Below are 21,823 nucleotides of genomic sequence, written 5' to 3'. Positions count from 1 at the left end.
GACAATAACCAGGAGGGAGAGTGAAGCCTACTTGTGTCTGCAGTGACTGGCATTTCTTAACTAAGTCTTATGAATCTGGGATGCGTAGGTCAGTTTTGCTTTTTTTTGAATAAGGAGAACTTCTAGAAGAATGTCACTGTCAGAGGCAGACCGGGCAGACTATTTCTGTGCTAAAAAGTCCAGGTGGGAAGTATCCTCAGGCCTTTCTTCCTGCAGAGGAATGCCCCCCCACCCCCATAGGGCTTTTACTTGGAGAAAGTAGGTGATTCTGGTGGGCGAGGGAAAAGCCTGCACAGAGCAGGACTTGGGGATAGGTAAGTGGAAGGCCAGTGGCGTGCGCAGGACCCCCAGCCATGCCTCTTTCAAATTCAAGTACAAAAAGCTGCAGTTTCCCCAGGACAGGGCAGCTTACAGCTCTGTCTTCTCTTTTCTCTGATGTCTGAAGGCCGGGCTATCCGACCAGTAGATTAGAGAAGGATATGGGACCTTGTTCCCACACTGTAAAGCAGGGGAAAAGCCTTGTTGTGAGAAGAAGACACAAAACCTGTTTGGTAACTTGTCATTGCAATGAAAACACAAACCTCTCTCGCAGGTGGACATTCCCTTCAACTCCTCCCCTTCCTTCTGGCTGGGGACCTGGCAGGGGACAGTAAGAAACACAGAAAAACAAGGCTACTGCTCAGAGAACACCATTATCGGATGACAGAAGTTTAAGAACCCAAGGGAGCAGTTTAGGAGAAAAAAGTTTATTAACCTTGCCATGTCACAGCGATGAAACACACGCACAGAGGAACAATGTCTTCATTACGGGTCTCGTCATTAGAAAAACATTAGCATGACATTTACAAGTTTTTTGATAAGAGTAAATTATTTCTGATTTTTTTTAAAATAAAAAGGTCAATCCTAAGGGTTCCATAGGCCTCATTTATTAACTCCAGTAAGCTCTTCTGGAAAGCTAGTTTCAAACAGGCACCCCACAGCAGGAGCTGCCCACCAGGAACTTGCAGTGAAGAATCCTGTAGGACACTTCAAAAAGTTCATGGATTCATGTTCTCTTAATTCTGCTTCTCCACACACTCTCTGAAGTACTAGCGTATGGCAGAGGTCAGCTGGTGCAGTCCTGAAAGGGGCAGAGAGCCCAGGTGGCCGAGTTGGGTCTGGCTGCAGGAGCCCAGGCTCTGCTAGGAAACGCCGTGGGTATGTCGCACTCACGACTCCCTGACGGGCAGCCCCCCGGAATCAGCTTCCTGCCTGTGCCTTTTCTTCTCAACCAGCTTATGAGAGACGGTGTGACCTGGGGTGTGGAATGGGGGCGGGGAGCAAGGATTAGATTTCTGTCTGTTTTGTGAAGATAAGTGTGCACATCAGAAACCAAGTATGAGAAAGGGGATAAGGAGGAGGAAGGAACTGGAGCAGACAGAAGGGGTCTTCAGAAGCTCATGGGCAGATTCATCTTATCTTTTTTTTCCCCCATAGAAGTAGCTTCGATTCTTAAAATCTGAAGGAATAATGTACAAAACCTGCGTGATATGTAGCCACCATGGAGAGACTTCTAGTGAGAGCTGGTCTTTCACTGCAGACCCATTTTCTCCCCAGTGATAATTATGGATCATTCCAAAACAAAGCAAGAAGTTTCCACAGGCTGTTAAGTGAAAGCTGTCTCCCTTTCCTCGTCAACTGTACTTCAGGGCAGACTGCTTTTTGCTAGGCCATTTCTTCCACTGTGCGAGTTTCAGATCATTTTCTTTTTCTCCCCTTAACTTTAAAGTTACATGGAGTCCACGACAGTCAGGCAAACCAGAAGCTTCTTCATCACTGAGAGGTATTATCTTTTAATTTCATTTTGCCATGAACTTTTTGAAGAAACTCATACCTCATGTTGTCATACTGCTAACTGCAAATTACCATCTGCAGATGAGACTCTAGCTTGGCCATTTGTACACACCTTCCTAAAAGCAAACAAGAATTTTTTTCCCCTTATTTTAAATATTAAGACAAAAGCTTCACAAAAATGGGGACTGATTTTCACACATCACTTGGAAAAAACCTGAGCTCTTGGGATCCATCTTTCCTTTTCATTACAATTTTTCTTTGAAATATGACCCTTCGAGTTACCTTGAGCCAGGTGACAAGAGCATCACGTCACACAGTTATGTTATAGTAAAGAAACTAATGCCCCTCAGCAAACTAGATCTTTTGTTAACATAATACATACATGTACAGGTCAGTTCATTAGCAGCTATAATTTGAACCTCACACAAAACATATGGCTTTAATTACTAGGGTTTGAGCACAAGAAATGACCAGAGTAACAGTCAATATAATTATGAATAAATAAAAGAAATTATGAATAAATAGAAGGAAAAGATGTAACCATTTAAAAGAGAGTAATTGAGAATATAGTACATAACATGAAAACAAAGTTGATTATACTGAAGATAAAACTCTAGTTTATTTTTCAAAAATGTTATTGTGAAAACAAATGTACTAATAATATACAGTCAAGTTCACCCTACTCACAAAGAAATCATAGGATAAGGAAAAAAGAAATCATCCTCATATATAAAGAATATTTAAAAAGTTAGCGTATCAAGACCTCTATTATTAAACACTGTATATGGCGTGTCATTTTGTAAAAATGAAACATAACAATCCTTTAAACAAGTCCAGCATAAACAGGAGTAAAATTAAAAGTAACAACTTTTAAAAGCCTTAAAATAAAAGCACCTACTTAAATTAAGCTCATCAAGAAACCATGAGATTATTTCATGAGAACAAGAGCAGGACAAGACATTAAATACTGAAGTTCTAAGGAAAAAGTTATTTTTTATTTTATTTTCTTTTTTGTGACCAGCACTCAGCCAGTGAGTGCACCGGTCATTCCTATATAGGATCTGAACCCGTGGCGGGAGTGTCACCGCGCTCCCAGCGCCGCACTCTGCCCAGTGTGCCACGGGCTCGGCCCTAAGAAAAAAGTTATAATCATTCATCTTATGTAACTTACAAGGCAAATAGAATATTATGAAAAATGCCCTTCACAGCACAATTAAAAGTTTGAATTTAAGTAATTCTCAACAGGGAAGAAACAAACTTTGTTAAGGGCTGGCCGAAAGGCACAGAAGGGCGTGACTTCTATTTTTAGAGGTTTAAGACTCCAGCCTTAAATAGTTTTGATAGTGCTGCTTGTGGCCACAGCTCAGCATGTAAGACTCAGTCTGGGAGAAAACCAGTTCTTTTCATGCTGTGTAACCTAGTTCTCTGCGTTTTCCTTTTAAATAAATACTGAGATATTGCTCATGGAACAGAATCAACTGGGGATCTTTAAGAATCTTCTGTTTCCTTCTGATTACCAGCTACCTTGGAACATGCAAAACTAAAATTAGGAGATCAATTAAAGGAGATTAACCTCTTAAAATGTTCTTCACTAAAAAGGAAACTATTTTGCTTATTTGGAAGCAGGGAATATGACTTTAATTTGGAACAGAAGAACACACTGTTGAGGAAAAAGCACTTTTGGGTCACCAAAATATCATGGAGATGTGTCCTTAAAAGACTTCCACGTTAGGAAGTGACAATTTCTTGAAATGCCATCCATCACAATGTTGAGGTGGCTGTGTCTACCAAGAGAATAGGAAACGCTTGCATTCTATAGTTACTAGGGTTTTCAGAAGTTTATATTTATGTAATAATGAATGTGCGTGCACACACAAATACCTATGTGTATAATGTTAACATGTGTCAAACATATATTATGTACATATATGCACACAACACAGGCTCATACACATATGTCCCAGTAACACAGACCTTGTAGTCTGATGAGACTTGTTTTCTCAAAATTACCACCTTTCCCAAACTCAGTCTTTCTATTTTACTCCCACAACTCGAAATTATAAGAAATCATACTCTAAAGGTTTTGCTTCAATTTTCAATTTAAAAAAGCGGGCAAACCAAATTACATCAAGAAACAAGCATATCTAGGGTTAAAGTACCATCCTTCACCCTTCAAAACAAACAAAAAAACCAGAAAAGTATTATTAAGACACTGTAAAAATTTAACAAGCACTTCTTTTTTACTTTCTTAGAAAAGGAGGGGAAATCCTGAGTAGAACACATCTAAGCTGGCTTTCCTGTTATGCATTTGGGATGAAAGGCTAGATTATAGACTCAAGAAGGACAAATCAGATCCAACCCCTCCTCCCAGATCCAAAAGACGTCGTGTTTGCAAGTCATGGCAGCTGACAGGCTTTCCTGGTTACAGGGGACGGGAGTGGGCTTTGGCCCTCTGCAGGTGCAGCCGGGGACTGTTGCCGCTGCTCTTCAAGCCTGCTCGCCTCTTTCAGGCCCACTAGCTCCTAGATTTGTGAGCGAGCCAAGCCCTGTGTCAGGGCTAACACCTCATTTCGCCCCTTTTATTCAGGGAGGGGAAAGAGAAGCCTGTGCGAGCCCTTCTGCCGGCCGCCTGCCCTGCAGCTTCCTGGCCCCCGGCTAGGTCACAAGTGTTCTTTGAGCAGTCCGAGCTTCCTCAGGGCCTCCCGTCGGGCCTCCTCGGTGGAGCCCCGGCCAGAGAACTGGACGGTGATGCCCTGGGGTCTGATGCCCACAGCCCTAGGGAGGGAGCCTGTGCGCCTCCTGCCACCATGGCCACAGTCGGGCTGCTGGTGCTCGGACAAGACTGTGGTGGCCTGTTGGCGGGCGAGTTTGCTGGTAAGGGCCGGGTTGGGCAGGAAGGTGATGGTCTTTCCAGAAGACACGAAGGGGCTGGGCTCGCTCTTTAGGACGTCATGGATGCTCTGGAAGCCGTTGGCCAGCGTGGAGGGTGGCTCAGTCTGCACGGCCCGGGACTGCTGGCCCCCCAGCTGCCCTCCTGCCTGTGGGCCTTCGGCTTCTCTGCCCAGGCCTGGCCTGCCTGGGTCATGTGCTGCCGGCTCCGGAGAGAAGCTTCTCCTCTGCTCTGCGAGATCACGCTTCTGCGACCACTCTTCCACATCGGCCGTGCTGAGGAAGGAGACACCGTTGATGTTGGCCAAGACCTGGGCTTTCCGCTCTTGCACGCTGACAGCCGCCTTGGAGATGGTCTTGTTGAAGTCCCTCCCCGGGCCATTGGTCACGCTGATGTTGCTGGGGAAGCGGTGGAGCTTGGGAGCAGGCGGGGCCGTGTGTCTGTGCCATAGGAGGTGGTCTCCGTTTCGAGGGGCTGAAGAAGTTGGTGTCTTCCACTCTCCGGGCCTGCCCTCCTTTGAGGGGGATGTGGGCGAAAGGCCTTCGTTTCCTGCCAACTTCTCAGAGATTTTCTGAGCGATAACAAGAGGAGTAGGAACTGAGCGGGGTAGTTTTGGGTGCTCTGCTGGGGGGGCGGAGGGGAGCAGCTCTTTCCAGGGCTGGGCTGGAGTTGGTGTGCCAGGCAGGGAAGGTGGCTGGGGAAAGGCCTCTGGAACTACGGAGTCTGGCGGTGGAGAATTCTCAGCATCTTGTTTCCTGCATTCAGGGACAGGGACATCTTCCTTCCCAACAGGTCCAGCCCCTGAAAAGTGAGGGAGAAGCCTCATAAGCTACCACCTTAGGTAAAAGTAAAGGCATACATTCCTTTTTACTGAATGTAAAAGAGTCTCGAAGGGACGTAACACCAATTTCCACAATGCCTGCGGTAAGCCAACCTCTGGGTCTCCCTGCTCCCTGGACTACTGAAATAGAAAATAGTGTTTATTCTCATGACCACACGCTGACAACGAACAAATCACTGATGGTGAGAGACCTGCAGGTCAGAAACGGTCAGCACCCAGGAAGCATCCTGGCGAAGCAGCCTTCTGAGGCACTGTCAAGCTGAGGCTGGTGACGGGAGGCAACAGCCACTACCTGATCAGGATTTTGCAAAGGGGACTCTGAGGCTGGAGAGCTGGGTGGCACATGCCATCAATGGCAGCAGGTCTTTCTAGATGAAGGATATGTGGTTGGCCACTTTCCTCTAGAATTTAACAGGCCTGCCTCGGAGCCTTCACTACCTTCTGACCATGTACAAGTCGCAGTCACCTGACACCTTTCTGCACCTCGTCTTGCCTGCCTCCTGCTACAAAACTGTAAGCAGGGTTTTTTACCTTTGTATCTTCAGAATCTCACACAATACCTGCCACAGAGTAGGCACTTAGAATTGTTATAAAAATATCATGTTAGTGAATTGATAGGCGGGGATGGCTTGTTTTCAAAAAGTACTCGCCTTGGCACAACGATGTGATCTGACATTTTAAAAGCATCAGCTGGTTCAAATTACTTTTAGGAATGATACTTCAAAGCAGAAGTGTAATAAAAATGGAAAATTCATAGTAAGTCTCTTCTTTGAAGAGATGGCTGCAGACCAAGCTCCATATTTATATGAAATCCATAACCATAGTTATGAAATTCTGAGTAATACACAGCTTTGCTTGAAAAAAAAAAATTTTGCACACACACATATATTTCTAAAGGCTCATGACAAACAGCAGTATTTTAGTTACCAGAGAAAAAGCATTTTCCCTTCTATTTCTTCCTCATCCTTTCCAATCCTAGCCCCTCGCCCACATTTGTTCCCAATATTGTTTGTCATCAGGAGAAAAAATTGAAAGGAACTTCTCTCTGTCCATCTTTAGTTCCATCACAGTGCTAAACAGACAAAAGCATACCTCTCCTTCGACGCCACTCTGAGTCAAGCAAAGTGCACAAAGCAGAGGCTGAGCTCAGGGTTTGTTCTATCTGTCGTTTCCTGAACCAGCTGACTTTTCAGTTCAAATACTCCAACCTTGGAAAGTCGTGCTACAGAAATGGGGGTATAATCTTGCACAAGATACAAAGAAATATGTTTTCTTTGTAGAATAGAATTGTTACCTGGAAATAATTTCCAATTTCCTTCCTTCCTTCCTATGTAAAATCTACGAGAGCATTTCAGAAATTTCATGGAAAAATAGAATTGGAAGATAATATGAATCTTTCTACGACCTTTTAAAAGTGCCCTAATAGTCTCATTCTGTATTCCAGGGCTTTTGGAATTCCCCTTTGTTGAACAACCACACTACCCAGAGGATGCTTCTCCCTATAAAAATCCGATAAGCCTTGACAGCTTCTGAGCAGGCACACACAGGAGAGCACAACAGTGTCCTGAACACCAGCAAAGTTTGTCAAAGGTCTGGGCTCTTGTGTTTCTCTCCTCACCTGCTGCCTGAGGCACGTCTGGAAGGTGCTCAGTGTCCCCTGTGGCAGGTGCTGGGTGCACTAAGTCGATGACATCTTCAGGTTCAGAGGGGCTGGAAGAGCTGTTTTCCAGATGCCGCGGAGAGTGGCAGTGCACACCGCTGTCACACAGCACTGGCTCCTCAAAGCCGTCTTCCAGGGAATCAAGAGTCTCTTCGAAAAACAGGATGACATCCTTTTCCTCATGTGTGAGGTACTTCAGGCTCTCATCATCCTGTAGGATGGGTTTGGGAATGGGGAATGCAGGAGATCAAACGAACAGCAGTCTCAAGAGAAGGGCCCAGCACGCAGCCCGGATGGGACTCCCTGCACTCTAAGCACACGTGCCCTGCCATTTGGGCTACCTCACTGACAAACTGTGCCTGTATGTCTCTCACCATTTCAGCTGCATGAAAAGAATACTGTCAGAAAGGTGTGGCAAATAAAGGGCCTTTGAATCTATTATCAGCTCTAGCCTTGTGGGTCCTTCAGAGTCCATGACAAAAAAGCAATCCTCCTTCAGTCCTTCCTCAGGAAAGCAGTTCTCAACTCACTGCTGTCAGACATCCTTGTTTTTCCATGACAACAGCGAGGAAACCTCTGGATTGAACTCACATAGTTATGTCCTCTCCTTCCAAAAACCCCACTAACACAATAAAGGAATTTTTTTTTTTAAAGAAGGCATAAATCACAAAGACAAAAATAATAGGAAAAGAGATGTCAGTGATAAAATTAAGGCAGTCAGAAAACAGAAGGGTAGTTGGTAATGAGCTAAGGAGACCCCAGAAGGTTGAATTCTCAGTGGGCAGCTGGGAAAGCCAGTGCTCAGCTGCTGCCGTGTCTGCAGAACTGCCCTGACGCTCAGGCACCGGTGAGGCCGAGCAGAGCTGGAAGTGTGGTAAAGGTGATGTTGAAAGGAGCAGAACTGGTGGAAAGTCTCTTTCAGAGGCAATTAGATCAACCCAGCAGAAAACTATACATTTTTTCTTAAAGAGGGTAAAAGAAAAAGTCCAAAGGGGCCATCGAGCAGAGTTGATGGTCAAGAGCCATACTGAAAACAGCAGGGAGCAGACAAGGCCAAAGCGATACCCTCTAGAGACAAGACTGCAAGAGTCTTCCTTGGGGAATCTGAAGCATCCAAGAGCCAAAACATGCTGCCACCAAGGGCTCCTCGATGAACCAGCTCAGCATGATCACTCTACAGGTGAAGATCACAGTCAACAGATCCCAGGGCAGAATGTTTTTTGATCAGTTTCTCAATGACCTACTCTTGAGTATGTGCAGATATCTAATGACCACTAAGCACCTGAGAAAAACGTTTCACATGAAAGAGACATAAAAATAAACAAAAAGACAAAAAAGCAACTTACAGGAAACAAATTGTGCAGAGTGATGTGATGAAAATTTCAAAAAGGTTATCATCATCAATACCCTTGGAGAGACTGAGAGGAGATATTGAATCCATAAACAACATGTTATTTTTTTTTAAAGTTGTGACAAAAAAGAGCTCTTAGAAATTAAAAATATGACAGTAGGAAAAATAAAAAACTAAATAAAAGCCTAGAAGACAAAGTCGAGAAATTGGAAAAGTACAACAGAAAGAAAATTAGAGGATAAGTCTGGGAGGGCCAACATCTGAATAATGAGAGTTACAGGAAGAAAAAAACAGAGAATAAATTATCAAAATAAATAAAATAATTCAAGAAAATGCCCCTAAACAGATGTACATGAGTTTCCAAACTGAAAGAGGCCATCGGTGTATACCCTAATGAACAAAAAGAAAGTAGACCCATCCCAAGGCACATCACTGTGAAATTTCAATATATTGAAAACCAAGAAAACATCCTCCTGAAAGATTTCCAGAGTGAAAAAGCAGGTCATGTACAAAATAATAGGAATCAGAATATGACAACTGCACTGTGGTTATGTAAGAGAATATTCTTATTCTTGGGACAGACACACTTCAATATTGAGGGGATGTATATGACATAGCAACTACTTTCGAAGGTTCAGAAAAAACAAATTGTGTGTGTGCGTGCATGTGCGTGTGTGTGTGTGTGTAGAGACAGAAAGAAAGAGACAGAATGGTAAAATGTGGAAAAAATTTAAATATCAATGAATCTGATTGAAGTATATGTGGGAGTTCTCTGTACTACTCTTAGAACTTTTCTGTGTGTTTGAAATAATTTCAAAATAAAAAGTTAAAAAGAACAGGGCTGGCTGGTTATCTCAGTTGGTTAGGGTGTGGTGCTGATAACACCATGGTCCAGGGTTTGATCCCTGTACCAGCCACTTGCCCCCCACAAAAAGTTATATAAACGAAAGACCAGGAATCAGAACAACAGACTTCTCAGCGGCAACACTGGAAGCCAGAAAACAATGGAGCAATTCCTTCAAAATTCTGAACAAATTCCGAACTAGAATTCTATACATAACCCAATTATTAATTAAGGTTGCAACAGAATAAAGATTTTTAAAGACATGTAAAGTTAAAAAACTGATCTCCCATATCTGCCTTTCTTAGGAAGGTACTGTAGGGTAGGTAGTGTGGATGTGTGGTTGTTCCCCTAAATAAGGAGTAACCAAGAAAGAAGACATTGGAGTGAGCAAATGGGAGAGTCCACATGAGAAATCTGCAGGGAATTCCAGGATAACAGTGACTTCCTCAGGATGCCGGCTGTGCAGTTGACAACTAGTCAGCTGAGAGCAAGCCAGAGGGAACACAGAAAACCAACCAAGCAAATAAAACCAAAACAATTATTAACCACAGAAAAAATGAATGTTGTAAGAAAAAGCATTTATCTATCAATCTATCTACAGCAACACACATACAGATATACTAATTATGTTAGTATTTACAGTAGCAAGACAACAAACAAACGAAACACAAAACAACCCAAAATGTCCAACAGTAATGGTACAGGTAAACAAATAACGGTACATTCACAGATGGAATATTATACAGCCATTTAAAATGGTGTTTTCAAAAGAATTATAAAGTGAAGTGAAAAGGATGCTACAGGGAAAAAAAAGTTGATTTAAATGTATGCTTACTTATTTATACACAGAAAAAACTACTGACAGAACATAGAGTAACATGTCAATAGTGGAGGAAAATAAGGTAAATAACAGAGAAATAGGTATGCGTTAAAAGTTGTTGCCTCATGAGCAGGATACAGGGCAGGGGGGAGGCAGGTGTTCACGGAGGACTGATGCTTTCCATCAACTTTCTAAAACTATTTGACTCTATACTATAAGCAAGAACTTTGATAAAACAACAACAACAACAAAAACATGGTAGAAGCAAAGATGACTAAGAGCTGATCCCCATGGTGAAGAGTAATGCTCTTCATACCGTCACCTGAGAGGCATTCAAATCCTCCCAGCCCACAAAGAGCCTATAGTCTATGCAATTTTAGAGACGTTTCTTTAGTTGAAAGCGTAGTCTACACTTGTTTCTGGGATGATTAACACAAGAATACACGCAAATTTCTCAAACTAGCAGGGCCACATTAGCTTACTCCCAGACGAATGATGACAGGAAAAGGAGAAAGATCTGCAGCCCGGGTTAGGTGATCAAAGATAAGAGATCACTGCAGAATGAGGAGCAATACGTACCTGCTGGATATGCACAACTTGCTGGCTCAAAAATATGTGTACATTTTGGTAGATGGATACAGCCAGTTTTCCAAAGTGGTTGTACTAATCTACACTTCCTGCCAGAGGGGCTGGTGGCTCTACAGCCCTGCATGATAGGAATGTACTAGCACAGGTTGAGCATCCCTTATCTGAAATGCCTGGAACCAGAAGTGTTTCAAATTTTGGATTTTTTGAAGAGTACATACTGGTGAACATCCATAATCCAAAAATCCGAAATCTAAAATGCTTCAATGAGCATTTCCTCTGACTATCATGTCCGTGCTCAAAAGTTTCAGATGTTCAAGCATTTCAGATTTTCGGATTAGGGATGCTGAACCTGTATCTCCCTGTGATTTCATTTCTATGTAGACTAATGGTGTTGGCAATTTGGAGATCATCTTATGAAGTGCCTGTTCAAGTCTTTTGCCTATTTTTCTATCAGGTTGTCTTAAAAAAATAATTTGTAGGAGTTCTTTATATATTCTAGACACAAATCGTCTGCTGCATATATTTATTGCAAATATCTTAATCAATGAGGGTCTAGAAGCATTATTGCTTTTAGCCTTCCATATTTAGTGCTACCACTGATCCTGAATGAAGCTTTGTTTATGGTGTGAAGTCATGATTCAATTTTTCCAAATTGTTCCAGCACCACTGATTAAAAAGACCATCTTTTTCTACTGCTGGTCTCCATTGCTGTAAGGGGATCAGCAAATGATAGGACGTGTTGGTCTGTTTCTGGATTCTCTTTTCTGTTTGTTTACTTGTCTATCCATATACCAATAAAATACTGTTTTAATTATTATAACTTCATAATAAGTCTCCATGTCTGGTAATGTAAAGTCCTCTAGTTTTGCTGTTCTTCTTGAAGTCTGTGCTAGCTTTTCTTGGCCCTTTTAAATTTCCACGTAAATTTTAGTACCAGCTTGTCAATTTCTACAGCATATAAACACACACATATTACCACTATGATTGCATGGAAGTTCCTCAAGATGAGGCAAACCGATGTTTTTACAATATTTTTTCAATCCACAAACACAGTATAGGCCTGCATTCATTCATTCATTTTTGGTGGCTTGCTGGTACAGGGATCCAAACCCTCAACATTGCCTTCATTTACTTAGATTTGTGATTCTCAAACTGTGGTCCCTGAACTGGCAGCAACAGCAGCAGCAGCAGGAGAATCTGGGAACTTGTTAGAAATACAAATTGTTGGGCCCCATTCCAGATCTACCAACTTAGAAACTTTAAGGGGTTGGGCCTGTCAGTCTGTGTTTAAACATACCCTCTAGCTAATTCTGAAGCACCAAAGTTTCACACACTGATCTGGCACTTTAATTTCTCTCAACAATATCTTGTAGTTTCCAGTGTAGAGCTCTTACATGTTTCTTTGTCATATGTCTTCTTAGGTATTTGTAATGGCTCTACCTGTCTTTCAGATTTTACCCCCTACTACTCTTCCCTTTATGTTCTATAGCAGCGAGGCAAACTTTACTGGTAAAGAGCTAGATAGTAAATATTTTGGTCTTTGCAGGCTTTTCAGTGGCACTCAACTGTGTTGATGTAACAAAAAAGTCATAGACAATATGTAAATGAATGAGCCTAGTTGCTGCTTTTCTTGGTGGCTGGTTGGTAATAGGGATTGGACTCTGGACCTTACTGTTATCAACACTGTGCTTGGTGTTATCAACACCGTGCTTGGTGTTATCAACACCGTGCTTGGTGTTATCAACACCATGCTCTAACCAACTAAGCTAAGTGGCCAGCCAAGCCTAGTTTTTGTTACACTAAAACTTTATTTAGAAAAACAGGCAGCAAGCAGGGCAGATCTGGTCCAGAGGCTGCAGTTTGTCAACTCCTGCTCTATACTCAAATCAATCATTTGCCATTTCCTATACCTGTCTCTATGTCAGCATAGCTCCATTTTACCTATCTTTGATGGCCCAGTTTAAATGTCACCGTACCTCTAATTGTACCTCTAATCTACTCCCATAGCATCTAACGAATCATGCATTCAGATACTTGAGCATCTACTAAGCACTGGCAATGCAGATACAACAGTGTTAATAATGTTCTCGCTGTCCAGAGTGTACCACCTAATAAGGGCTTCAGATTAGAAAATCAGAAATTAGAGTGCATAAATTCTATGACAAGGTGACTATGGGGTGTTAAGAAACACATAGCAGGATATCAGAAAAAACTTCAGAGAAGAAATGATATATTAATCAAGAACCTGAAACAAGTAGGTGAGAGTTAAGCAAAAAGGGATGAGACAAAGATATGTATCCTGGAAAGATCACGCTGACTAGAGCGTGGAAAATACCGAACATGGGAAACAAATTAAACAAGGATTAAAGGTCACCTAATCTAGAGTAGTGGTAATGAGAACAGAGAGAAGAAGATAAATTTGAGAGATATTTAAAAAGTAGAATCAATTCCATACATAAGATTCTATTTTTACTACAGTTATTCGTCACCCATGTTCTTCGTCTCTACTAGACTTTATGCTTAAAGAAAAGATTCACGTCTAGTATATCTTTGAACTACCCACATATCTTAGAGGTCGCCTTGGATCTAGTTGGTAGTCACTGTAACCAAAATGTCAGCTGCCTCCTCACCATGGGTGCCTGTTTTGACTGTCTGGTGGCCAGAACATGAAACTTCTTAAGAAGTCCTGTGACACTATTCATTTTGAGATCTTTTTTAGAATGTACTGAGGATTGACGGGATCATCTGGAGGGTTGCAATGCACGGCGGACAGCATTCCTGCCTCATCTTTTCTCAGTGCACCTTATTTGTGCTAGATTATCCCATCCCCCACCCATTCAGCATGCACTGCTCTTCCAGATTCACCCTAAGACTGCTCACATTTTTCTTCTATCCATGTAGAGCAGTTTAGCTCAGTGATTTAACACAAAAACCTTGCAAGTCTAAAGTCCTTAGGGCTCTTAGCATAACAAAGATCCCCCTAGTTAACAGTTACAACAACTGTTGTGGATGTTAATGATAACAACCATAACAAAAATCCTAACCACAACTACTTGTTGAATAAAAAGTATAGGAAGATAAATTAATGCTGTCTTCCCTTTTCCCTCCTACTTTGATCTTCCTAGTTCACTGGTTCAATAGGGTTATTCCTGAGTTTTTAAGAGAATCTCCTTCGGTTAGGTATAATCATTTTCCTTTGGTTGTACAGACAGTAGAATTCACTGGATCAAAACAGGCCTTTTGCTTATACCACGTGTGAATGCCCACCCTCAGTGAGAGACAAAATAATAATGGACTATATAACCCCACATGTCTAATCCAACCCTAAAGCAAGCAGTCCCAACATAAGATTTTTTTTTTTTTTTTTTTTAATGGCTGGCCTGTACAGGGGATCTGAACCCTTGACGTTGGTGTTCTCAGCACCATGCTCTCCCAATTGACCTAACCAGCCAGCCCCAAGATTTCATTTGGAAAATAAGATTACAAAGGTGTCTTAGTCCATTTTCTACTGCTATAACAGAATACGTGAGACTGAGTAATTTATAACCAATAGAAGTTTATTTGGCTCACAGTTCTGGAGTCCAAGATCGAGGGGCCACATCTGGTGAGGGCCTTCTTGCTGCCTCACAACATGGAGAAAGGGCACGCGAGCACACGGGACAGAGAGAGAAATGGGGGGCAAACTTCATTCTCTTATCAGGAGACCACTCCCATGATAACTAACCCACTCCCAGAATAATGGGATTAATCCAATTTTCAGGCCAGAGCCCTTGTGCCCTAATCACCTCTTAAAGGTCCCATCTCTCAACACTGTTACAATGGCAATTAAGTTTCAATATGAGTTTCGGAGGGAACATTCACACCACAGCAGAAGGGAAGCTCCTGTACAACTGTTTCCTTTTCCTTTCCTGTGTGTTGCTGAAAGATGCAACACAGCAGATCAATTAACTCCCTCCCCCTGTGGATGTGAAAACTGGGTTCATAACCTGAAATGACTTTTCGAGGACATACGACTACTTCGTGGAGGGGCTAACACTAGAATGAGGTTCTATACTTGCTTTTTGTTTTGTTCTGCTCATTTCCCTTTCTCATTGTATGCTACTGTGTGTCAACAGATCCCTGTACCAGTCTTGGACATTTTACCCTGGAGTCCTCAGCTCTCAGTTGTACCTCAGTGTTCTTTCCCACTCCTGCTCACTTACCACTTCTGCACTAGGACACACTAACCCATTTCACCAGGCTGGTCAGTGAACACATCCCCAGGTCCCGCGTGACTCAGATTCCTGCATCCTCATCCCCTCTGAGGTCTTTCTCTAGGGCTAGGGACTGAAAGAGCCCCAAGTGCCTTCTTTGTGATCAGCCTGGCCTTGAGCCCTGACCCATGAGGCAGCGCCAAAAATGCTACGGGCTTGGTCTGTTGCCTAATCCCCGAGCACGAAGCTGCCCTCCAAATGAACCTGGACTCTGCTTGCACCTGGAGGGGAAAGAAGGTGGAAAGAAAGAAAAACATGGGGACACAGGCAGGGGAGCAGGTACTTTGGGGCCCTTGTCCAAGAGTTCCTGTGCACTCCTCCCACTCTGAGGAGACGCTGGACACCGCCTCTCTCTGACAGGGACGCTGAGGAGGAAGACACACGTGGTCTTGGGGAAGGGGCAGAGCATCGAGAAGGGAGGGAGCAAGAAGAGGCAGATCCACACAGCCTGACAGCGGATCAATGGTGTCCAGGGGCCGGGCGAAAGGAACAGGGAGTGACTGCTCGTGAGCACAAGATTCTTTCTGGGGTGGTGACAATGTTCTACAACTGACTGTGATGATGGCTGTATGCCTCTGTAAGTATACTGAGAATCATTCAATGGTACACTTTAAATGGGTGAACTGTATGGTATGTGAACTGTTTCTCAATAAACTGTATCTCAATATTGAAAAAAAAAAGGCAGTAGATGAGCGACCCCACGTGGAGGAGGGGAGAAGACTGAGCCCGCAGAGGAGGTCCCTGCGGGGCTGTGGGTGCTTTTGGACGTGGCATTTGCTAACTCAGTTCTTAAAGAACTAAGGAGATAGGAAATGACGATAAACCGAAATAGCAGCTTTCGTGGGAAAGAGAGAGGTGAGGAAAACAAGTTTGTCCCTATTTGTGTGCAAGATAGTAGGCTGACGGCAGAAAAAATAAAATTCCCTTTCTACAAATGTCATTTTTAATGCACCAACTTGGATTATGGAGTAAACAGCAGCCCTTTAAATGGCTGCACATCTCCAGATGCTGAAAGAACTATCTAGAAAACCAGGCCTTGCCCATTCCATCCCACCATGCTGACTTCAGGTAACATCTGCAAGTCTCTGAGAGAAACATTGCTTTGCTTCAGGAATGTGAAAAAGATATTTCTACCCTAATATGTCTATTATGATTTTGAAGAAAATATCTGTAATATATTCAAACCAAAAAATTCAAAATGCTAAATATATGCAGGTAATTATAATGTACACTGAACAAGCCTCCCATAAACAGAACCAGGTCCTGGTCTTGCTGATGTCTGTTCACTCCTGCACAAGATGACAGAAAAAGGTCTGTCCAGCCCCATTCAAACTACGAGAAGAACATCCACATAAAAGCTGGATGACAAGCTTTTTTTTTTTTTTTTTTCTTTTTCGTGACTGGCACTCAGCCAGTGAGCGCACCGGCCATTCCTATGTAGGATCCGAACCCGCGGTGGGAGCGTCGCTGCACTCCCAACGCCGCACTGAGTGCGCCATGGGCTTGGCCCTGGATGACAAGCTTTTTGAACAAATGCTAGCAATAGTTACAAAAGTCAACAATCCTAGATATATTTATGTTAGTACAGATTTGGGACAAGAGTTTTGTTTTTGGGGAAATAACAGAGAAGAAAAATCTTTTGTTTTGTCAAACAAAAAATGCTGAGAAGGCTTAAAATCCTCATCCTAAAACAGCCCCTAAAAAAACTACTGAATCTTTTCCTGATAATTAAGTTTGTAGGCCTTTTCTTTTGTTTTTCCATTAAATAAAGCGATTTAACTTAATCGCAGACTGAGACAGTTGTGGCAACTCCTTGTGAGGCATTAAAAAAAAAAAAAAAAGAACCAGCAGAACTCATCTCTATTCTGGACAAAAAAAAAAAAAAGTCTCATAAAAAAGATTATTATGGTTAAAAATTTGAGATGAGCCAAGCACCTCTTAACCACCAGGCTCCCAGGTAGGAAGCCTCAGGTATTTGTTTTGGAAGAATGTGATTTGATGTCCATGTCATCTTCTATTTTTTATTTTTTATTTTATCATTACACATATTCTTCTTACGGATACCACGACTGTCACCTTGACACTTGAGCATTGCTTTATCGCTTAGTAATCTAAGTTGATGGGAGACCCCCCAGAAGCTGAAATAGAATAGGGGCAGAGAGAAGAAAATACGACTAAGCCTCTTCTTACATAGCTTCAAGTGCCTGTGTTTGCTTTGGCCACCTCGCAAGAAAGGCTGGACGTGTACATTTCACTGAAGCGCTTCCCCACAGCTTCAGTATAAGGGTTTAATTATGGTTACTTCTAACTAGACACTATTGTAATTTTTCCCTATGGCTAACTTAGACCTTTACTTCTGGCAAGAAAGAGACATAAACAAACCTGTGAGGAATGAGATATGTGTATGGTTTTGATTACAAAACTGAAGAATAATAATGGCTTTGAAGGATTAGAGCTGGACTCCCTGGCTGCCTTAAACATCTTTAAACTGACAGTATAGATCTTGATCTCCTATCTACCTCTTGATCTATATCTCTTATAAAGAGATCTTGGTTAGGACAGAAACACCTTAAATGTGTGGCACTATAGGTGCTCCAAGACCCCTCATGAGCTCTGTCACACTGTCCTAACTCTGCACATGGCTGTCTTGTCACTATATTTTTGAGTTCCTAAAAAGATTAAAACTGCATTTTATTCCATCAGTTATCAGTTCTTGTACGTAGTAGGCATTTACTAAAATGTTAATCGAATTGATCTTTTATAAAAGCTACTTAACTGTGTCTTAAAATAGCTGTTTTGACCAGGATAGTTTCTGATTCAATCCGATAAGGAGCCAGAACTAAAAGGAGGACAGGGTTACTTCCTGACTAGTGTGCTTCTGCTTTCTCACTCCTCTGGTTCTGTTTCCTCTCCTTGAATCACAGAGCAAATGGCACATGGGGTTTCTAGTGTACTGCTTGGACTCCAGTCTAACCAGCCATGAGGACAGCACTTAACCACCACTTGCTCTACCTTCTTCTTCTGTGACTAATGGGTGAAGACAAAAGACATCAAACGCTTGGGAGAAGGAAGGGAGAGCTGACAACTGCTGTCTGATCATACACATGTTATGTGACATTAGGACCACAATATTTGTTAGCTTAGGTAGATGGAAGCATCAAGACAGTTCATTGAATATCACATCTCCAAAAACTCACTAATAAATTTGGATCATTATTTTTATCCAAGTTGAAGTATGCTTGGAATGTCCCATACCCACCCTCAAAAAAGCAGACACATTATTAGAGTTAAATTCCTTAAGAACTATGGGTATGAAGAGCTTCCCTCTCTTTTCAATCAGCCAAATTGTATTATTTTCTTGAGGAAGCTGCAGTATGCTGAAGGGCAGAACAGACTTCAGGAACACAGAATAAGAACCTACGAATACTGGCATGAGACAGCTTTCTGTCCTTGGCAGTGACACCCAGAGTGTTTTATGAGATGGCATGAGTATTTGAGACACTAGCCTTAAGAGGTTAAGAATATAGATGACCTAACACCCAAAGCTCCTTTTAGTAGCCTTAAAGAGCTATCATTTAAAAATGTCTCTCAATCCTTCCTAAACCTTTTATTTTGAGTCTGCATCATCTTTCAAGGTAGTAAGTTCCACAGCCACACTACCAACTTTGTAAAGAAGCGCTACCTTTGTATTAAAGCTGACCCTCCTAAATTTCAAAGGAAAAAACATATTCCTTTGATAACATATATCCTCCCAGTCATGTACTCTAGGATTTGGCCAGTTGGTTCTAGTTCTGGCTATATCTTTCATTAGAAAATGTTCAGAGGAAGAATTCCTTAAAAAAAAAAAATACATAAATACAACCAGCCTCTTGAGAAATAAAGACTTCATATACAATGCCCTTCTTAGAACAGCCTTGGTCATAACGGTGGCCATATGGACAGCACAGCAATCCTATTTAAGCAGCTATTTTAATTTTAAGTTGCACTGGCTCAGGAGAAAAGTTTTTAAACAGCAAAGATCTGTTATATCCCAGGCTACACTTCAAGTCGTATTTAAAAACTCTAGGATACCCTCACTTAACATCAGACATTCATCTTTTATCTACTTTAAAAAATAACCTTTGCTTAAAAGAAATACTCCTATAAATCAGAACTAGGTTATCTCTTACTTAAAGAAACCTCTAAGAGGGGTATTTACATGCCACACAATCTAGAGACATAAAAACACTGTTTACTGACTAACCTTTTGTGATATCGGATATTAAAAGACATCAAGTGGAGAAACTACTATGGTTGATTCTTATTTTAAAGAGTAAAGTCACAAGAAAAAAAAACCCCAATGACTTAGAATAAAAACATATAGCTCCTCTCCAAATTTAGACTCCCCAAAAGTAGAGTATGAAGTTTACATGTGTTGTCATGTTGCAGACGGGACCAGGCTGCTAAGCACAGTGCTCTGTGAAAACCAAGTGTTACGTGATTGTTTAAAAAACTTTAGTTGCCATTTTTTTGCCTTTCTATCTAAGGAAAACACAGAACTATTAAATAATCATACATGACAGCTAAACTTAGCTCAATAATTTTCCATAAAGGAAAATGCTCAAAAACAGTTAACAGGTCCAAGTAGAAGGTAATGAACATGATTGGAACATTCTTCCGTCATACAGGAAAATAGTAAAAAGGGGAATATGCTGCAGAATTATGTAATCAAATACATATCATAAGAATATAATTTAATTATATGCTTCCTACAAGTGGGATTTATAACGCTGTTTCCACTATTAGTCTGCATTATGTGCGAGTGACGGGCACTGTAGGGGAACATACAGATAAATACATCACAATATGAGTTTCACTCACGTTTACTAGATGGAAAAGAACTGCACAGGACAGGCATTCCTTAATTTAAACTCAGAGGGATGCCCATAAAGAGAATGCAACATTAAGAAATTTGTGAGACACTAAGGAGGAAGGAGGGCTTCGCTTTTACTGCCTCACCTTCGGTCATCAAAGAAAAAACAACTTAGAAGACAACTGATGAGAGAAACATGTAGGGGGGCCTGGACCCCAAGGAAACGATGCAGCAGGATGTAGTGGGCTTATGCTCAAGCCGGAAGCTGACAGACACTGGGAAAAGGAGGCTGGTAGTAAACGCTGATTTGATGACAGACGTTTCATCTTTACAACCACCCCCAAGAGAGGATCACTGTCCCACCTGTCCCCTTTCTGAACTAATGAAGAAAACAGAGCTGACCGCGATGCACTCTTCTGAGGTTACAAAGGTAGGCAGATTCAGATGAGAGCCTGGGAAAGTCTCCAAGGTCCTGTGTTCATTACTATTCTGAGCTGACTTCAGGATCCTGACTGGTTAGTGAAGTAGAAGGCAACTTTAAACATGTATAATTTGTTTTGGATTTGAGAGAAATCACAAACATCTTGGGGAATGCCTTTCTGATCCCTGCATTTAACTCAACCCACAGTAAAATCTACGTGGGCCAACACTGAGGGCTCAAATAACCCTGCCACCACAGGAGGCTGAAACGCGGAACACTGCTCTCCTTGACTCCCCGATGTTTATCAGCACAAGAGGCGTATAACCTTTCCAACCTTCCAACCTAATGCTGGTTCATACATCTCACATTATAAAAACACTGACCATGATAAAAAGTTTTAGAATAAGCCATTTCTCCTTGTGACTTTGGAGGTGAAACTGAATAGACCTCTTCCAGACAAGAGCTTTCGTCTCTGAAGATATATTCCTGTGTAAGACATCTCGACAAAGAGTTAACATGATGCATGTTCTCCAGATTTGCCAGATGATATACCTTCAAATCCCTGTATTCTTTTCACAGACTTGCTTCTTCTAGTTAAGATATCTTGCAGGTACTCTGGCTGCTTCAACCCCTCTCAGATTCTTTTCATTTCTATACACCTTTGTGGTGGGTAGTGTGATGGGCCGCCCAGGTCACCAGTTGAGAATGGAGGACCTGTGCCCCCATCTGTGGGGAGTGAGTCTGGAAGATGCCCCTCACCTATCAGTATTATTTGGGGATTGTCTCTGCTGAAAAAAATTATTTTGTCAAGGTTATGCTTCCTTCCAGGGCTGGCCTACACCCAAAAGCCAATCACCAAGTGGGTAGGAAGGCCCCACCCTTGACCCAGTGTGGGACAACTGAAGGTCTATCCTAGCTCAGAGCTCCTGGAGGCACAGCCAAGGCCTTCACTGCGTCTACATCCCAAGCTCAACTTCTCTCTCTGCCAATCCTGCTTCCTCTTCCTTCTACAGATGTCAATCCTGGCAACACTACAGATGTAAACACTCCCAATATACCTCCTGCACTCTAACCTCCAACTAGAATCTGCTGCCTGGGGATGCAAATCTGCAGCAACCTATTCTGTCTTAATAGGTCACAGTCACTAGGATGTAAGCTCCACTGTCATGTCCTTAACTCCTAGAACAGTGCTTCAATATTTGAGCCAATGTATAAATTACACACACACAAAAAAAGAGATAGAAGGTTAATATAGAACTGTCAGTTAATTCTACTCCTCAATGGACAAGTCTGTAGAGGTCAGTCAAGTCCTGTTTGTCCTTGGAGTACATGAGTTGAGCAGCCACACATCATTTGGTGAAAGTAGGCATTAGGTGGTTAATATGAAAAATGGAAACTATGTGATTAGAATGGAGATACCAGAGTACTTCAAAAAGTTCATGGACAGATTCATATTATCTTTTATCTCTA

The 21,823-nt window shown here is 42.1% G+C and overlaps 1 protein-coding gene across 1 annotated transcript in view; it reads right to left on the bottom strand.

Annotated features, from left to right (window-relative positions):
* Nucleotides 1-726: 726 nt before the first annotated feature.
* PROSER2 (proline and serine rich 2) overlaps nt 727-21,823 on the bottom strand; it is a 44,648-nt gene continuing 23,551 nt past the window's right edge. The window contains exons 3-4 of the mRNA XM_063100472.1: nt 7,183-7,435; nt 727-5,524 (exon numbers count right to left, since the gene is read on the bottom strand). Coding sequence (XP_062956542.1) covers nt 4,494-5,524; nt 7,183-7,435 — 1,284 coding nt within the window. The 3' untranslated portion in view covers nt 727-4,493. The remainder of the gene's footprint in view (nt 5,525-7,182; nt 7,436-21,823) is intronic.

The sequence above is a fragment of the Cynocephalus volans genome, chromosome 6 (assembly GCF_027409185.1).
Source record: "Cynocephalus volans isolate mCynVol1 chromosome 6, mCynVol1.pri, whole genome shotgun sequence".
NCBI classification, from domain to species: Eukaryota; Metazoa; Chordata; class Mammalia; order Dermoptera; family Cynocephalidae; genus Cynocephalus; species Cynocephalus volans.
Note: the sequence above shows the minus strand (reverse complement) of the source record. Positions and strands in the feature narration are given on the sequence as shown.